This window comes from Eupeodes corollae, chromosome 3 (genome assembly GCF_945859685.1).
Source record: "Eupeodes corollae chromosome 3, idEupCoro1.1, whole genome shotgun sequence".
Lineage (NCBI taxonomy): Eukaryota > Metazoa > Arthropoda > Insecta > Diptera > Syrphidae > Eupeodes > Eupeodes corollae.
Window position 1 is genome coordinate 7,406,919 of NC_079149.1, and position 21,013 is coordinate 7,427,931.

Genomic DNA, 21,013 nt, shown 5'->3' on the forward strand with positions numbered 1-21,013 from the left:
TCAAAGGAAACACAAAACAAAACAACAATTCTGAAGAAAAACATTGAATGTTTAACAAAATTCTCAACTTATAAATAATTCAATCTCTTTGTTTTATTTTGTAAACAAATTATTGGCTTTTGCGGATAATGTTTTTTAATCAATTTCACGTGATTTTGCCGGCGAATCGAGTGAATTCTGATTAATTCACCTCACTTAAAAAAAACAACAAAAACAAAAACCACCAGTACCTGCTGTTTATATTTACATCTGGCAATACGCACTTTCAAATAAAACCAAACCACCAACTGTCAATGAACGTCATTCGATAGCCTACTCTCGGTCGTGGTTGTGGTGCGCTTTAAAATACTGTTTTGTATATATTCAGCGTTGATGAAATTTTACTTTTTCTAAATAATTTCGAAAAAAAAATAATTAATAAAATTTTATTTTATCGTGTTATATTCTTAATTGTTTGATTGCAAATTAATCAAATAAAAAGAAATTCATAGAAAAAAACAAATCCATCTTTGACCAAAAACCCAACCCTTACAAAAAATTAATTGAAAAATTGCATTTGACAATAAATTCTCAAGCGTGTTTTTGTGAAGCAGAAAAGCAGTCGTCGTCGTCGTTAGGAGACATAAAAATTTGTTGATTTTGAAAAAAAAAACTAATTTGGTCTGTTTTTGTATAATTTTCTGTGCTAATCCAGTTTTAATTTCATTTTGTGTCTTGTGTCCGTCTTCGTAAAGTCGTCAAGTTTTGTGTGGAAAAAAATAAACCAACAAAAATTAAAACAAAAATTCCTCCCAAGTGGCCGTGAATTGTATTATTTTGTGTGTCCGTTTCAGTGTAGAAACACGCGCTTTCAAAAAATTAATTTTTCAATCTAATTTTTGAAAAAAAAAATAAAAAAATTGCACAAAGTCATATTTCTGACATAAAAAAATACACACAATTCCACGTCAAGGAATTGAAATTTTAAAAATCAAATAAAAAGAAAACACACACAATAAAAATATGAGTGGATACACGGATTTAGATAAAATCGAAAACAGTCGGTAAGTGAAAGTGTTTCTTTTTTTTTCTCCTATTTTAAGTTTAAAAAATGTCAAAACTGTAAAACAAAGTCAAAAAATCATTTTAAGAAAAATCAAAAGATTTAAAGTCAAAAAATTATCTAAGCAGCAACATCAGACAGTGAATTATTTTATCTTCTTGTCGTGTCTCTTTTATCTCTCTTTTTATCTCATACACCTGACTATCTTCTTTGCAAAATGCAATTGAAGGTGTGATTAATGATTTTTATCTCATTTTCGTTCTTTGCTCATAGATACGATATTTGTATACAAATATAACCACACATCTCCTTTTACCCGTAAAATACAACAATTGCGGGCGGGTACGGTTTTGTGAAGTGAGAGGCGGCGGTGGCGGGGGTTAGATAATTTTAATTTCTTTGATATTGACCCCAAAAAAAGAAATTATACATTCAGGTAGAAAAAACCTGTCAGTAGCGTCAAATAATTGGCGACCTGTCACACGTCAGCAGCTTGCAATTCTCATGAGACGCTGCTGGTCATGGAATTATTTATTTTACACCAAAGAATAGACAGAAAAATATTTTAAACAAATTAGAAGAATTGAAAAGAACACTTAAGTTCAATAGAGAAGAATATAATAAGTCACTTAACCTATATTTATCTATAGTTATTTAAAAACCGATGATTTTGACTTCTTGAGCAGAATATTAAAATGATGGTGGTACATGAGATGAATTTAGTGAATTTCGCATGAATTTGAGCAGATTTAGATAAGTAGCAAAATGACAATTGGTTTTAAGTGAGGTTTTCATGGAATATGCTGAGCGGATTAAGTTCAGTTTTAAAAGTTAATTAAACACCAAATATTCAATTGAAAAAAAAAACAATGATCTTGTTAATAAGTGAAAAGTTAGACAAACGTCTTAAGTGGCGCCCAACAGAAAATAATAAATTGAAATTTAATTAAAAAAAAAATTAAATAAGAGGATTAGTTAAGGCTTATCTTTATGGAAATACATGGGAAGATTTGAGTTGGAATATGCTCAGAAGAATAGTTCTTCTAATAAGTACTGATTTCTTTAATGGGTTTGTCGGTTTAACGAAGAAAACTGGAAACATTTTAACTTTACTCGTAACTTTTTCATCGTCGATTAAGAATTTCTGAATCTACCATTAAAACTATCCATAAAACGTGTTATTAATAACTTATTGTTAGAGATTTAAGTCAAATCAATCAGTTTATTTTACTAATTAGTTGACAAAATCCTTAAGTGGCGCCCAACAGCAAACCCAATAATTCATTCACAAAGTTAATTTTAAGTTAAACAGGATCTTAAATACATTTTGTGATGTGTAAAAATAAAGACTTATGGATATTTTTTGAAATGTTTGTGAAATTACAAACATAAACATCTTCACTTGGGTTCAGCGTTGGGCGCCAATTAAGATTATTTTCATGAAACATGATTCAAACATTTCAAATTCATATTTCTAGCTTGATTTATTAGTGTGATTGAATTTATGAATTTTGTTTGTCAACTATAGTTTGTTATTTCAATTTTATTTTATTATTTAGTTGACAAAATCTTTAAGTGGCGCCCAACAGCAAACCCAATCATTCATTCATAAAGTTAAATACAAGAAACTTAGTGTATTAAACATGTTTTGTGATGTGAAAATATGAAAATTTATGTCTGATTTAAAAAAGTATACAATAACAAATATAAACATCTTCACTTGGGTTCAGCGTTGGGCGCCAATTAAGATTATTTTGATGAAACATGATTCAAACACTTCAAATTCACATTTCTGACTTGATTTTTTTGTGTTCTTAGTTTTAAAAACTTTGTTTGTCAAAAAATTTGTGTGTTTCAAATTTATTTTACTCTTTAGTTGACAAAATCCTTGAGTGGCGCCCAACAGTAAAAGCAATCATTCAATCATTAAGTAAGATATAAGACAACTTTTATATTAAATACATCTTATGATGTGCAATAAAGAAGATTTATGGCTGATTTTTCAAAAATGTATGAAATTACAAATATAAACATCTTCATTTGGGTTCAGCGTTGGGCGCCAATTAAGATTATTTCGATGAAACATGATTCAAACACTTCAAATTCACATTTCTAGCTTGATTTATTTTTTGTTATTGATTTTATGAACTTTGTTTGTCAACTAGTTTGTTATTTCAATTTTATGTTTTGTTTTCTTTTTTAAGAAACCGCAAGACGATCACTTTTAAAAATAATCACATCTCTATTTTTAATTTGTTTTTATTGAATGGCGTGAAATAAATGATGATGAAATTTGTAATTCATATTGGTTTTTGTTTATTTTACTATACAAAACAATTCTCTGATTTCCTGATATTTGACAAAATAAGAAAAATATAAAACATATTATTTTTGTAAATTATAATAAACATGAAAATATGCGTCATTCTGTTATAATTTCCATATCATATTTTGTTATGTTTAATTTATTTATTCTTGACTTATTTTTTTTGAAACAAGAAATTCGAGAAGAACTGATTACTATTGGATGTTTACAATTTATATGCTGAACATAATATTATTGTTTTATTTAAATGAAAACTGATATTTTGTATTTGGATCTAGAATTTTAAGTTTCTACTTATTCAAGATTTACTTTGTATCTTGTTTTCTTATCTACAAAGATTAGGTTTGGCATCTTCTTTTTTGTTTAATTTATATGAAGCCAAAAATATTAACTGACGTAATTGCATACCAAAAAAAGTACATACTCAAAAAAATATATACAAATAAAATGTTTAAATTACGCAATTGGCTTAAAATGATGAGATGACGGTGATGAAGATTGCGATTGCCAAACTCTACAGAAGGTGTATCTCTATTATTTCTTTGCTTATTATTATAAAAATTTAATTTATTTTTTTTTGTATCTTTATGCCCACAAAATAGAAAAAAAAAACAATTTGTGTGTTGCTAAGTTGGTGCGGTGCGTCTTTTTGGTTGTCGTCGTTGTCTTAAGCATCAGCACCATTAGCGGTAGATTGCAACAAGAAAAATTTCGCATTCGATCGCTTAATTGACCCTGACGATCCATAATGATTTATCAGCGTCAGCGTCATAGCGTGTACAGTACAATAAGTAGGTAGATTAAAGCAACTTGAGTACAAAACTCTTACATAAAACAAGAAGCTTCCAATTATATTATAAGTGCGAGTGCAAATAAATTAAGAAAAATATAATAATAATAAAAATAATTGCAAAAGCTAACGAAAAGAAAACCCATATAAGAAAGACCGAATTTGTAAATGAAAAACAATGAATCAACTTTAATAACAAATCCAACAACAAATTGAGTGCGTTTCACAACTTAAAAGAGATACTAAGTTCATATTATTATTGTAATTGCTATAACAATTTCTCAAACCATTGTAATTGTTGTTTTTTTTATTTGTTTCTTTTGAATGATTTGTTTTAAGAAAACAAAAAAAAAAATAACACGCAAAGATTTATTGAACCAAAGATATATTTTTGATGTTTATGGGTATTTCTCGAACGTCATAGAATGTATATTTGGTTCTAAGATTAATTATGCTCGAATACTTGTCTTAAAATTAAGTATGATTTAATCTATCTCAATTATTTATAAACTGTGGAAAAATGGATACAAAATATGAAAATTATCTAATTTCACATCCCAGTTCAGTGTTGGGCGCCACTTAAGAATTTTTTTATCGATGATAGTCATGATACTTTTAAGTAATCATGAGTTATCAATACGTTTACAGATATAAATTTATGGTCAGTTAATTTTTAAAATGTAGCAATATTAGAGCAATAATTTATTTGTACCGTTTCTACCGTTTCTATATAATTTCCGCCCCAAAATGAAGGTCAACATTAAATATTTTCAAAACACTTTTAAGCACTAACGAAATTTAGGATTAAAAATCATTTTTAGATTTCTCAAACATCAAAAATTATCTAAACAATTTTATCAATTGGGCGCCATTTAAGGATTTTTGCTTGAAATAGGTATAAATACCGGTTTATTTTTGTTTTAAAGATAATGTTTTTGTTAAATGATTGTATGTGAATTAAGTATTTTCAGTTTTGTATTCGAATATGTTCTGAGAAGTGTTAATTTTGAACACTGTGTTCTGCGTTGGGCGCCACTTTACACCTTCTTTTATTTACTTACTTATCCTTATGTAGTCATATTTTATCGTTTCTTATTTCAATATAAGTATAATTTCTTATTAAACTTTCATGTGATATAACAGATGTTATTGAGATATCCTTCCCACTCAACCATAGCCGCACACAGCCTTATCGAGCACAACAAAAGTGATTCCACTTAACTTAAATATCATTCTATAAATTCTTGTTTTTTTTATCCATACATTTTTATAACAAATCAGCATTTTTCTTGTAATCCCATTTTCCCAATGCTGTTGGTGGACAAGAAAAATTCAATGACAATAGTTCATAGTTCATAAAATATCATAAACCAGAAAATATCCATTCTTTTTCAATGACCATCACAAGCATTAAGGTAGGTTGGTTAGAGAGGTACTACACGAGTACTACACTTGCCTTGAAATTCTTCAAAATTCCATGACTAACCCTCAGTCTGACGTATTTTAGGTATCTAAGCTACGAGTATGTACAGAGGGATGTATCTAGAGGTATATTCCCATTACAAAAATTGTGTCTCTTGGATTTTTAAATGTACGTAAATGATGACTGACTCGACCGTCAACATCACTTTAGTTCTTTTTTTTTCATTTCATTCTAGAAATATCAAAAAAATTATGCCATAGCGTACACTCCCCTTCCTACTTTGACAGCTGTTGAAATTGTGTGTATAGAATTCATGGTACCTATGACGTCATGAAAATATCACGCCATGTACCTTCATTTTACACCCCACTGATGTACAATTTACGTTTGTTCCTCATTGTAACGGATTTTTGCCACGCGCATGTCTCTCAAATTTTTCTCTTTAGTCTTGGTCTTTTTCTTTGTCTCAGTTGGTATCTGATGTGTCGGATGATTTCTAGAATCTATACTATTTTCTCCCGGCCCGGCGGCAGCGTTCATATGTTTTAGAGTAACTTCTTTTTATGAATCCTCTTTATATTACCGGCAGTACAGTGTTTTCAAACTACAATCCATTAGGTGGACAAAGAGGAACCGGGTGAAGGCAAAGCGAAAAAAAAATAAATATCAAACAAGGTATAGAGTCGGAGTGGCATGGTTTTGTATGGTATTGTATAGTAAGCGGTAGATGAAAGTCTAACTGTGATTGGTTGAAAAAGTGGCGTGGTTCTTCTTGCATTTTTCTTCAAATGAAATTTTTTCGCTTTGGCTTGTCTCCGTTCTGCTTTGTTATTAGGTTTTTATAATAAAAATGCTGATGGTGTGTTTTCGAACCGCGAAATCAAAACCATCCATGGTAAGCTATAAAGAGTGTAGTGTAGATAGAAAGGTGGTCTGATACTCATATTGCTTATGCTAAGGCTAACCCGGTTTTTTCTTCCTCTTTCCATTTACATTCTGGAAGCAAAATATAATAAAAATCGATGAAACAAAAATCAGCTGATTTTTAGCTGAGTATCTGTGTTTTCCATTTTTCCAGTGTCAAGTTGTTTTTGGTGTGGCTTGTAAAGTTGTAGAATTTTATTAAATTGACGCTGATTTAGGGTGGTTTGACGTCAATAACATTCAAGTTCTTAGAGAAAGGTAAGGTTTTCTATGTTGTTAGTTTTGTCAAGGGGAAAATGGTTCAAGGTTTTGAATTTTTGGTGATTTGAAGGTAGGTTTCTAAGTTTAGCAGGTAGGTGGAGTGGAAAAAATTCCAATGAGAGGACATCAAAGTGTTTGGGCCTGTCGAGGGAACCTTACAAAAGTAATACAAAGAAAAATACAACAATACATTGATTTACGTGCCTGAAACCTTGAAAAAATTACTTCTACAAGAGTATTTTTTTAAGTGCAATAAACAAATGCAGGAATTTACAAAACAAAATAGGAACTACTTAAATTCTACTACGAAAACAGAATTCTTTGTTCCCGAAGGTGTCAAATGCATTTTGCACAAATGGGTTTGGTTTTCGTCATGAAACCTCTAGGAACTTATCGGAAAAGTATTCATTTTGTTGTTCCACTTAAAAACCGCTAGGAGAAATAAGGTTAACAATGAGTTTTGAAAGCCTTATTTCCAATTGGACTTCTAATTTATCTATCACGCCAGGTTTTTAAGAAAATCGAAAAATCATGAAATGTTTTTTTTTTGCAATGAAATTCGTACCGATTTTCTAAATCCATATTCCCTATCTCCAATATTCTGTCATATTTTTTTTAAAATGGGATCAATCATTCGTGATGGTTAGTGTGTTGAACTGACATACCAGATGTCTTGGGTTCGATCTGAAGTTTTTTCCACGGGTCTGCCTCTTGCGAGGAATTGGCGAATTCTCCACGAGTAGTTCTTGTCATGAAAAGTGCTTCCTCAAATTCTTAAAACTTTAGGTCCCCTCCATTCCTGGCAACATTACTCGCACACAGAAATGGTTGAGAGTTGTAATTCACTAAGCCCCAGTTCTCAACGGATTGTTGGGCCACCTCATTTATTTGTATTTATTTTAAATCATTCATGTTGGTTAAACGGTTTTCCAGAAGTAATTTTTGTTATGGAAGCTATCACATCAAGATTTTGATATATGTAGGTAAATAGAAAAATTGTTTTTAACATTAGATTGAAACCGAAAATTGGATTCGAAATAAGCATTTGAATTCAACTCAAAAACGTATTTTTCAAAACCATATTTATTTATTCATTCGTCGATAAAGTTTCCTCTTACAGGTTGATTAAAAATAATATAACTTTGATCCAAAATTACATTTAAGGTCACAAAGCTTGATTTAGAGTAAAATGAAGACTCATAACAAGTGATATTCGATATTTGTCAAAAGTTAAGCAAAATACTAAATTCATCTAGAAGACAAAGATTTTTACTTTAATGCAATTCATAGTTTGGAAATATGTTGTTTTTAACCTTTAAAATATTGTTTTTGAATGTATTTAACATTTTTATAAAGTCATATTTTAAAAATCTGATGTAAGAGATATATTTTAAGCAAAGATTTAAATGTACAGGACAAGTCAATCCTTTAGAAAAGTATTGTTTTCAGATGTTGAGAAGAACCAAAAATATGAACTTCGGTTTAATTTTCTTTTCTTTTGGAAACGATGCTTTTAGAAATTTTTACTATTTATTATTTTCTCTTAAGATAATTAAAAATTTGCAAGAAAAATTGATAAAACTTGTTTCCAATAAATTTTAGAATTTTCAATTGTTTATCACATTACATGTGACAGCTTTCGCAAAGAAAACTCGGTTATTCAACATTTAAAAAAATACGTGGCCTAATAGCCTAACTATGTCCGACTTGTACCGTTGACAAAATCATTCTAATCCATAACTTAAATCTTCTTTAGATTCAGTGAATAAAGCCTTTCACATTTAAAACACAAAAAATAACCTCACTTAACAACTTCTGTTGAATCAATTTGTCTTATGCAAATAATCTGCAATTTTTCTAAAATGTTAGTTCCTATTTTTGTTGTTTTAGTTTATTTTTGATAAAATCTACATAATTCTTTATGCAAATTTTGCATAAAACCAGAAGTAAAAAAAAAAAAACATCATCATATTTCTTACCTTTGGTACAGGAAAGAATCGTATTTAACAATTTTTTCCTGTCACCCTGTAATTAAGCAATAGTTTTGGAAATTTACATATCATTCATACATCATCATTTTGAATGTTATTGTTTACTCAATGATTAAAAATGGGTATTTTTTCGCATTGAAAAATCAAGAAGGAAAGACTTGAAAAAAAAAAATCAAAAACTCAACTTGATGACCATGATAATGGGTGGCTTTTTTTTTGCAAGATTTGTTGTTTGGAGTTGAGTTTCAAAAACTCACTGAAAAGATTGTCGGCTCACTTGCTTACTTTTGGAAGCAACAAACCAACAAAATTTCTTAACTTTGATTTTTTTCTTCAATCTGTCGCGGATAACTTTATAAATTATACAAATATACTTTCAAGGTTAAGTTAATAATAAATTTTGATTTTATTTTTTCGTTTTTCAAAATTTAATCAACAGTGTTAGGGTATGAGTGTATGACATTTTGAAAGAGGGAAGTGGATGTAGGCAGCTCCTCAAATGTCATGTAGAAAGTCAAATAATCTTTCTATGTGCAACATTGACAAGTTTACTTTTCCTTTTGTTTTGTTTAGATGAATTTTAGAAAGTCTCACCTTAACTTTAAAGAGCAACAAATAAAAATATAGTGAAAATATAAAACAAAAACAAAATTTGATAGCTACTCGCATATGAATATTGTTGAAAGATTCGAGTTGTTTGTTTAAGCAATAACCGCGCTATAGCTAACACTTATTTTTTAGTAAGTTAGTTAGGTAACATTGTTGACAGAGAGATATGCTTTGTCATCATGTTGCTTCTTAAGTATCTATGGTTTTTCTTAATTTTAGTTTTTTTTTGTAAACCGGTTGCCAATTTAATTATAAGTTGTAAGTTAGTGATAGTTGGGGTTAATGGTTTGGCATTATTAATATCAAACAAAAAAATAATATATCATTGAAGATTTATGCAAAATCAATGCTTTTTAGTATTAAACTTTCAAACTTTAAAATTAATTTAAACACCTTAAAGTTTTCTATTGGTAAAAATCAAAACTTTCATGAGTTTTTGCGAATCAAATAATGTTGGAAAAAAAATATCAATCAATTCTTAGATTTAGAAAATTTTACAAAATTCACATCGAATACCCTTTGAATTTAAATGAATTAATATCTCTTAGGAGTTATAATTCAACATCCCTTCTGAGGATTAAGAACAACACGATTTACAACAGTTCCAATAAGAAAAGAAGGATAGAAAGAAAAATAGAAATGAGTGGACAAAACAGCCCTTATAAAGATTTCATATTCGTGTTGTGCGGCTAATGAAACAATCTCTGAACTTAATTGAGCTTTCCTAGAAGTATGCGGGTAATAAAGTTAGATTCTTTGAGGTAAGGAATAGAGCTTGCAATTTAACTAGAGAATTGTCTTGCGTTTATGTGTCAAATAACAAGTTCCAATTCTAACCTAAATCGATTTGATAAACGTCTTGTAACTTAAGACTATTTTATTTAAATTTTATTCCAAAAAAAGAATTATTACTAAATAAGTAACTGATTATGAAAAATATTAACAATTTAAACACCTCATTAATCTATTATATTCGTCAGGCCCATCTATCATAAAACATTAAACCAAAAATATCAAAAGGTATATGAGCAATATATAGAAAATTCCTCATAAATTCGAAGTTCATCATTTTCTTATCATGATTTATTCATTCTCTTGATAAAATTCATTGGAATTCAAAATTTTGCACTATTTAGTCACCAGGGATTTTTTTTTTAAGTTTTCCAAAAAAAAAACCTTTTTGTTTTGATTGCGACAAGTAGATAACTATTTTTATACAGACTTTGTACTTGTACCTATATAAGTTTAGTTTTTTATCTATTTTTGTTTTGTATTAATTCTCAAGAATGTCACTTGAACTACAAAATAAAAGAAGCAGACAATCTTATCTGAAGAAGACAAAATCTGTTTTTTTTTGTTTAAACATAAAAAAGTAATACTTCAAGATATAAGTTATGAAATAATTATGATTATCTTCATACATTAATCGAGTAATTTATAAATCCAATTTTCGCCGGTTTTATTGTGAAACCATAAAATTAACTATAAATGATAAAATCAAATATATGACACATTTTTCAACAGTCCAGAAAATACCTTGAGCTTATTTTTATCAATGTTTCTGTGAGTGAAATCATATTTTTTTGAATAGTTCCGAGACTAGTGCGAGTTTTTTAACTGGGATTTTATTAATTTTTAACAATTCTCCCAAGTCTATTTACATTTTCTTTTAAGTAAAGAGATTCTTATTAAAACTGCACATTAAGAATGTCGATACAATTGAGAGTTGAAATTTAACTGGGGTGGTATCAATACTTACCCATTTGTCAAACTTTATCTAAATTTTCTTTAAGGTGAAGATATTTGTTTTTTAACCACACATTAAGAATGTCGAGAAAAGTGAGAATTAATATTTAATTGGTTTACAAATCCCTCTAATTTTATCTAAATTCTCTTTCAAGAGTAGATATTTTTTTACCTGCACATCAAGAATGTAGAATGCTTTATCTCTATTTTCTCTTTTATTTTTATATTCAGTATCTCCCGCATTGTGTTCAAACTTAAAACATGTTATCAGTTTATAAATCAGTGATCACTTTACGGGTTTGGGTTGCCCTTAGATAAACGAACAATATCTCTGTCACAGAATTTTGACTTTTGTCTCCATCTTAAAATGTCATAAAGCTTTTACAGTAGCCTCTATTGTCAAAGATCAGATTGAAAAAAGTAAGTTCACAGCTGTTAAAATACCATATTTGACGCATAAAGTGTTCCAGAATTCTGTTCGACAAGCTTCATAAATAAAAAAATTATTCACCAGCAAAGTTCAAGAACCACTAGAATATGCCTCACCTGAAATATAAATAATTAATGTCAGTTGTGCTTCAATTGAATTAACTTCTAAGTAGAAAAGGTCGCGTGTGTCTTTGTATATCATTAATATTAAATTGAATTCTTTAAAAGTTCTACTTTAAGTACAGAGAAATAATTCATGCATGGAATTTTTGAAAATGTTACCAAATTCAAATTATTTGAAATTAATTTGAGAATGCATAAAAGCCCCTTTTAGTGGAGTTTGTTTTTTGTTACAAGTTTGGTACTGACCTTATTCTTTTTTGTTTTGATTTTTCTTCAAAATTCCCAACGTAATTATTTTGGCACAAATTCATAATCAAAAATAAGAAACAAGAAATGCATTTTACGCGACACTTTCCTGCGCTATCAGACGAACTAAATTTAAGCCAGAGACATACCAAAATAAAACTTTAATGAGAATGCGCCCGACATCACCCGATTTGTTGCGTTTTTTGTTTCTTGAAATATTTGGCTTGAAGCCAGAATATTCAAAAAGGCTGCATATTTAAAATGATAGAATGTTTCTTGTTTTCATTTTTCTTTACCTCTTTTTTTTCATTTAAGGAATTAGTCCATTTAATATGTACAAAGGGTCGTTGATCTATTGAAAATTGGCGCCCAACAAAAGTCTAGGAAGTCTATTTTGTAAATGATTTAAATTATGAAAAAATGGGGAAATTACAAATGATGATGATGATGAGGTGATTTTTTGGGAAATTCTGTTTTGTTTCCTTTTCGAAGAATTTCTCTTACCTACTTTATATCATTTACTTTAAAAAAACGGAAATGGATCAGTAAATGAGGTGCGCAGTAAAAACTAAATTGATCCTATTTTTAGAAAAAAACAAACATTTGACGTGGCTTATTGTGACATTTGGATTTTACAATTAGCCTGATTGCTTATAGTTTATTTTTGTTGTTTTAGTATTTTTTTCGGAAGAAAATGAAAAAATAAAACAACAAATATTTAAGAGCCTGCCAAAAAATGTACTTTTAAAATAATTTATATTGATTTTCGTATCAACATTTCCTTCAACTTCTATAAATTCCTGATAACACATTAAAATTTGGAAAATTAGTAATAGTTAACTTAATTTGTCGATGTCTCATTCTTTTACTCTGTATCAACCTTTGACTCATTTGTTTATGGCTGTAAAAAGCTTATTATAAACCTTCGATACATTGTTTCAGAACTTTTTCTTAAAACAATTAACCTTTTGAGTTGGTTATATAATTGATTGTTAAGTAATTTTTTAAGTATAGTCTGAAATATTATGTTCAATGAAATGAAACCATTAAATAGATATTACTTAATTTCAATATTTTAATGCGTTTGAACAATAAATCATGTAGATATAATAACACTGTCATGCTAAATCAACAGGATCTTAGTTAATAAAAGATATTTAAAGCTTTAAAATATTTGATGCATATGTTTCAATATTAATTTGTATTGATTCAAGAAGTCTAAAAATCAAATAAAATATTTGTTTATCGAATTCAGTCTGACATTAAAAAAAGAAAAGCTATTTTAAATTATTATTTAAACAGACTACATTACTTCACAGACTCTAGTTAATGATAATTTAAATATTATTTATTTTAGCTATTTAACATTAATTATAGCTCCATGAAGTATTACAAAATAGTTCAACCAGTTATTTATCAATAAAAAACGATATTATGACGTAAACTTGTTAATAACTTAGGTTATGAAAGTGCAAGAATATGTTTTTTAATAATAATTAAATTATTATTATGACGAGATACATTACAATTGTTTTTATTGTTTGGGGAGATTTTAATTGGATACATTTTATTTAAAAAAAAAAATGTTATACTTTGACACCAGTTTAAAGGGTAGTTGAGTAGATATTTCTTTTGTTTATTCAAATTCAAACTTTAGAATTCAATCAGTTGATTCATTCTTTCAAGGATAAATTTTTGAATAAATTCATTATTAATTTCATTCGTTGACTTCACAAAATCTAACAATCACTTTTATAATGATTCCATGATTTTTCCCTAAACATTTTATCAGAAATTCATGAAAAAGTTTTAAATCTCAGCTTCAGATGGAACTCAATGAATGCAGTAGTTTGAGTGAATTTTAAAAATAATTTTCGGAATCTTTTGATTTTATTCTCTTTCACCCTGGCAGTCACTCTCAAATAAACTATAACAAAAAAGAACATTCTTCTGTAAACTTAAAAAATATTTACTTTACGAAGCCGATCCGACAGCGCGTGTGTTTCTTTTTAAATAAATATTTGCTAACTTGTCTAGAGTCGCGAATATAAAACAAATACAAATTCTATTCTAATCTAAGTACATATTTCTATATTTAAATTTCCAGACATAATTATTTTATGATAAAGTAACTTTATCCCATAGAATCTGTCTGTCAAGTGTTTTTGAACCAATTCAAAGTGGAAAAAATCTGTTTCGTTCTAAAAATAGAACTTCTATCAGTTCTCAGGTAACGCATAGTCTGGTAGTTTTATATGTAACAAAAAACGACCGCACTTGAAAAAATAGAGCGTGAAATAATATAATTATTTAATTACAAAAAAAAACTAAAATATTTGACCTTCTTTTTGATGGAAGTAGGCCACTTGTTTCAAAGGTTCCGCATTTAGTCAATGTTAACTAAAAATCAATATGATTATGGGCTATTTATAAAAAAGGTAGGGCTATTTTTAGAATTCCCTCACTTCTTGTGATGGTGTATCATTAAGATCGAAGATTTATATTAACCGAGGGCGACATACATTTGTGTAAACTTCCTCGAAGGAGGAAAACCATGTTGTCAAATATTAAACGATAACTGTCAACTATTAATTGATAGCTTATAAATATTATAGTTTGACATTTAAAAAGTTATAAACTGTTACTGTTAACTGACAATGACCAATTTATTAGTTGATAGTTGATAATTCTTTTTTGACAGAAATAGTAAAAGTTATCTACCAAATATCAGTTGTTAGCTTAAAAACAGTTTGACATTTTACAAGTTACAAAATGTTAGTTCGTAAAGATCAGAGTTTGACATTGAACAAGTTCTCCAAGTTCTCCATTGGTATTTCATAAATATCAGAGTTTGACAATGACCAATTTATTAGTTGATAGTTGATAAATATTAGAGTTTGAAATTGAGCAAGCTATAACCTGATAGTTGATAATTATTAGACTTTGACAAAAGAGAAGAGTGTTGTTAAATATCGTGTGTTTCAATATTTCTATCAATTATCAATTGATTTACGACAACCCCGATTGGGATATTTTTTTATTAAATCCTTGATATTTGAAAACTATTTTTAAGTGCCTCTTAAGAAAATATTTGAAACCATTAAGAAATCCACAAAAATTCTTTATGAATTAAAACAAATACGTAATTTAACGTGACGTCAAATTTTATTTCATCGCTCAAAAAATTTCATTTAGTAAAATTTGAACACCTACTACTTTTTTGTTTTACTAAACTTTCAACTTAAATGCATAATGACATCAGTTCTTGATGATGAATATTTATTTTTCTTTAATAAATTTTTCAATTTTATGTTCTTCTATTTACTCAAAATACGCAAACGCAATTTTTAAATAAAGCGTGCGTCTTGTGTTGTGTCTATGCGGTGTCGGTGTTTATACAATGTTTGGGATTTAAATTCTATTTTTAGTTCAATATACAAACGAATTTAATTCTAGGACAGTTTTTTTGTTTCTTTATTTTCATTAAATTTATTTAACGAGAGAATAATACTTTCTCAGAACTCAGGAACACGCAAAGGGCGCGTGAAAGTGGTGATAAGTGTTGCCGTATTTGTTATTTTTATGTTTTATGTTTATGGCCTAAAAATGAGCAAGAAATCACGTTTGTTTAGAGTGAAATTAATTTTGATTTGATTTTGTATGGTGGGTGTTATTGACGCTTGTCAGTCTAGCAGTAACAATAAATTATATTTTAAACAAATTAATTTTGAGTTTAAAATATTAAGAAGATGATCCAATTATTTGATACGATTTCATCAGCGTTTTTGGAGAAGGGGTCACTACCCTTTAGGCGTATTTAAACATTTAAGTCTCTAGTGAGTTGAGGAGTGAAAGTAGATTTCGAACTTATTAATATTTAATTTTACGCAGAAATTAAATTATGAAAGTTAAGGTTTTGGTTGCATCCCTATCTCGAGTGTCAACTATCAATTGATAGTTGATAAATATTCACATTTGGTCGTTTCAAACTTCATTTATTCAAAAATCAATCAATTTCTAGACGATAATTTCTAGACGATAATTTTCTTGTTATTCACAAGTGTTAAACATTATCAAAGCTCTTAAAAAATTGGTTGAAAAAATAACTTCGATATTTATCAATTATCAATTGAAAGTTGACACTAGCAATGTAAAGTGATGGTTTTCTAAAATATTAAAATGTCTCATTAAAATGACTTGAAATTTAATTTTTTACAATACAAATCATTACTCAAACTTATATTGTACCACATCATAAATAAATGTCGAACTGTCGTGAAAGTCATAATTTTGCCTTTTTTCGTGCTAGTTTGAATCACATTTGATTTGCGTCACATCCGTCTTTTGAATAGCTTTTTGAAGTTCAACATTCGCTTAGCCAAACAAAAATTCTTTAAATTTATGATAACTTTTTATACGAATGTAAGAATTGAATGCCATTAATTCATAGATCTCAAGAAACTATTTATAGAATTTTCTAAAACGTTTGCTGTTGCTTGGGGTTTTTTGTCGTGTGCCATCTTTTTCAAAAAAAAAAACTTTAGAAAAAAAGCTAAACTTTTATTAATTTAAATAAGTTTCTAATTTATAACATTAAAAAAATATTTATTTCAACTTTAAGCCTTTTCATTGAAAAATATTTTCTAAAGGTTCTCTACTAACTTTTTGTTGGTTCAATCAGGAACAGCTTAGAATAAATTTTGTTTGGGGGTCAATCGAGACTGGTTTTGAGATTGATATACCACATAAAATAACAAAAAGTTCTTTGTTTACAAAATGATTTATTAGTGTTTTTTTCACATATTCATTTGTATAATTATATAACTAATTTTATTTCTCTTAATTCTATTTATTGTAGAAGCTGCCTTCGACGAATTGCCCGTCATGATGAGCAACAATTCTCAAAAGATAGTATTGTTAACGTGATGGAGAAGTTTGTGAAAACGGTTAATCAAATGGATGAGACAATTCTGGTGCCATGCAGGCTCATGGATAGACAGGTACGAAAAAAAAACAAACTTGATAATTTGTTTAATCTAAAAATAATTTTATTAATAAGCAAATAATTTATTTTTGTAAAACTTAAGACAGGTTTATTCCAGAATTAGAAAATAAATATAAAATTTATAGCTTTTTAATGAATATTCCTAACTTATATTAGTTCATTCATTCAATATTTCTTTCAAATAAATTATAAGGATTTCAAAATCAATGTTCGAAAAATAAATGCAGTATTTAGTCACGTAGTCAAATTTGAGGTTTAAGATTAAATAGGTGTTATGAAATTAATGAAAAATAATGAGAGCCAAGTTTTTAAGGTTTAACTTTGAAAAACTCGAATAAAAAACACTTGAAAAGCTTTTTGAGGCTATCTTAATTCATAACCTACCTTTTTTTTAAAAAAAAAATTCGTGACGGTTTTCCAAATCACTTATTTCTTTCTTCAAGACTCAGTTAAAAATGTATAGTATTTCGTAAAACTCCCAAAAAATCGTCATAAGTTATTAAAACGGGTTTCCATACAATAAGAAAATACGGGGTAATTTTTTAAGTCTTGAATTATATTGAAAAATAAAGAAAAAAGACACGTTAAAATCTTTCTAAAATTTAAGCAGACAGTTAAACACAATTTTCAGATTCAAAATTTACTCAAAAACTTTTGTTCAAATCAATAAAAGCATTAAATTCTAGATTTCTTAAAACTTGATACATGAACCCTCATAACTAATGAGAATTTTTAAAAACTGAGTGAGATATTAATATGATTAAAAAGTGTCCAGAAGACAAATACTTGTACACGGTTTTTCGTTGCCCTTAGCATTTTTAAAGAGACATATTTACAAAACCAGACCGTATTGAAAATTATAACTGGAGATTTGAGTTCAATATAACTTAAATCCATTAAAAAAGTATTGTTTCGTTCTTTGGGACAGAAAAACCCATGACAAATTTACTTAAGTGTCATTAAAATTCAAACAAGAAACTTTCCTAAAAACACAATAAACATTTAATTGAAACTTTGAAAAAGATTTAATGCCTCAAGTACTTTTTTAGAAACTCATAAATCAGTACCGTATTTTCTTTACGATATTTAAGATTGCAACTGATATTTTTATTATTTGATCATAAAAAGTCTTCATTTATAAAGATCTTACTGTTTCTGTTAACATTTGTGTACTTATTTCTCCAAATTGCCTTATTTGTGATTTCTTTAGCACACCGCAGTCATCAATTTTGGATATTTTTATTGACAAAATAACAAAGTTATAAACTTTATTCATTTAAATAGAATTCATTTCATATGTACTTATCTTAGTCATTATTCTCGACTTGAATTGGTGAATGCTATAAAATTAAATTAAGAATGAGAAGTTCTAGAACGCTCGAAGGCTCCATTCCATCAAATCCATATCCATTCCATTATATTTAATGTCTTTTATTTAATTTATTACTCATTTTTTATCATTTAATTCTTTTGACTAAATTTTGAACTTTGCTTTGATTTTTCTTCCAGGTCGGAGACTCAACAGATATTGTCCAAGCCCCCACTAAAAATTCCACCTCAAACCAACTCACATTGAATACATCATTCGATTGCCATGGCAAAGCGCACAAGAAACGTTCCAAGAACATTCACGAATTCCTCAATCAAGCTGAGCTCTTCAATTTGTACACCACTTTGAATTCACTCAAGAACGATTTGCTCTGGAATCGTAGTAATTCCGATGATGCCGAAGAACAAGAAGAAGATGAGGGCATGAGTATCAGTCGATCAACAAGTCAAGTTGATGAAAATTCCAATGCAACCGATTTGAGCAGTCCCAGCAGCAGCAACTCTGGATCAACCAACTCTCTATCATCACCAGCTTCGTCGGCCTCAGTTTCCTCTGCGACAGGAAATACCACATCAGTTAAGGGACACGTACGTCGGCCTTCTACTGCTTCAGTCACATCAACGACATCAGTGAGTAATCTGAGTGATTCGGAAAGTGAAATTTCGAATGAAAATGATTCGGGTGTTGAATCAGAAGGCAATTGTGGAAACAGTCAGAAGGGCGAGAAGAAATCTGCCAGTGCTGATAAGGCTACAGAATTGGCACGACAATGCAGACGGCATCTAGCTGGCCTGTACCATTGTCTAGAACAGATGACAGAAGCTTCAAACTACCTGACGGCCAGATATCAAAATGATATTGGACCCGTTTAAAACCAAAAGAAGAAGAATAAACTAATCAAAATGGAGTCAACTAGCATAAATATTTCTGTCTTATTATTAATACAAAAAAAAAAAAACAAAAGAAATTTAAGAACAAAAATTGTGAATTATTCAGAAACACATGTTAAAAACGGTGTGTTTTAAAATATTTCAAAAAATACTTAGTACGAACTAAGAGCGAGGAATAACAATACTCTCTTGCTCCTGCCAAATACTATTCTTCTATTTCTCTTATTCGCTCTCTCCTCTCTCGCTCTTTTGGGATTTTCAATTCTCTTTTTTATTTAACGTTGTTAAAAAGTCGATCAAATGGTTTTTTAAAAATTAATTTTTTTTTTAAAACACCCTAGAGCCATCACTAACCTTAAACACATAACACGGAAATATACATAATACTAAAATTTAGGACAGAGAAAATGGATAAAAATTCTTTGCATAAAATTAAACAAATTAAATACAAAAATCTTAAGAGAATATTTTTTAAAACAATCTTATTAAAGAGATTAAACTTATGGTTGGGGATGTTTTTAAGTGAAATACTAATAATTTTTTTTTCGGGGAGGGTGAAGTTTCTCTTTCAATCGTGAGTGAAGAAAAGACTGAATGCGTTTGTTTTTAATTTTAATATGCTTAGAATATAATTTAAATAAATAAAATAGCAGTTCTATTTTATCATTGTTGATAAATTAACTGATTTAAAATCTATGTGGGTAAAAAAGGTTTGTTGGCTCTGGGAACTAAACTTAGCATTCCTGTTTTTTAAATAAAACACAAAAATCGGCAAGGTTCTTACCATTTACCATAAAAAGAAGAAAAGAAATTCCTTAAAGAGTTGACAGAGAGCTGGTGTATGGATGGCGAAGTAAAACAACAAATTAATATAAACAAAAAACAAATATTGTGATTGCTGTTAATTTAAAAAAATATTAATTAAAATTAAAGTAAAAAAAACTACACACATACTTTAACAATTTGTTTAATGAATAGTTTTAGTTTTTATATTTAGTTAAAATAAAAATTAATTAATTATTATTATCTTCTTGGAAAAGGCGTGTGATGGTTTATTTTTTATTTTGTACGAATATAAAAATTTAACTGTTTATTTGGTTTAGAATTTTGTGTATAAAAATTTATGTAGAAGCTTGCTAAGAGATTGAAATCAAATTTCTTTCTCTTTTTACCAAAAACTTTTTGATGGCAACCATAAAAAACAAAAAAACTGTTTTCTAATTCTAATTTATTGATTTTAAATTTGTTTTTAACATTGCAAACAAAAATTGTTAAAGTTCACAAAATTTTTTGTATAAATTCATCTTGCATCATTTTTAAGCTGACATACCTACAAACACAAAAATATGAAAAACAAAAATGTACCTATATGTATTTTGTTTTGGGAACAAGCCGGGTTTTGGAGAGAAGGACAAATTTTAATAATAATTGTAAAATAAAAAATAAAATGGTTCTTTTTCTCTCTATCTTAAATTTAATAAATCTGTATATTTGATTTTATATATATATATATTATTATTGTTAAAACAAATAAATATGAGAATATATATAAAATATATATTTTGTACACCAAACATAATAATTTGTATAGAAAATAAAACAGTAAACTATATAATTTTTAAAGCTTACATAATTTAACAACCAAATCAGTTAAAATATAATAATAATTATTATTATTATAAACAAAACAAACAACTCTATAGAATAAACAAATTAACACTAGAACACACAAATTGTTAGATCAAAATTGTAATAAAAATAGGTTATAGAAAAACAAAAAACGATACAATATAAATAAGAAAATTAATTAAAAATACAAAATGGTTTTTTTATTTCATTGACTTTGTGGAAATTTTGGATTTATTGGAATTTCTTTCT

General features: G+C 28.0%; 1 protein-coding gene across 1 annotated transcript; it reads left to right on the top strand.

Annotated features, from left to right (window-relative positions):
- Positions 1–47: 47 nt before the first annotated feature.
- Positions 48–19,125, top strand: LOC129949621 (uncharacterized). Its single transcript, XM_056061193.1, has 3 exons — positions 48–1,043; positions 16,769–16,910; positions 18,425–19,125. Exons 1-3 carry the CDS (start codon positions 1,003–1,005, stop codon positions 19,115–19,117), a joined length of 876 nt encoding a protein of 291 aa, XP_055917168.1. The 5' UTR covers positions 48–1,002; the 3' UTR covers positions 19,118–19,125.
- The last annotated feature ends 1,888 nt before the right edge of the window (positions 19,126–21,013 follow it).

What these genes read in the sequence shown, in the direction of transcription:
- LOC129949621 (XM_056061193.1), top strand. Translation starts at nt 1,003, where the DNA reads ATGAGTGGATACACGGATTTAGATAAAATCGAAAACAGTCG. An exon ending in GATAAAATCGAAAACAGTCG is followed by an intron (nt 1,044 to 16,768) that starts GTAAGTGAAAGT and finishes TATTTATTGTAG; the next exon opens with AAGCTGCCTTCGACGAATTG. An exon ending in GCAGGCTCATGGATAGACAG is followed by an intron (nt 16,911 to 18,424) that starts GTACGAAAAAAA and finishes TTTTTCTTCCAG; the next exon opens with GTCGGAGACTCAACAGATAT.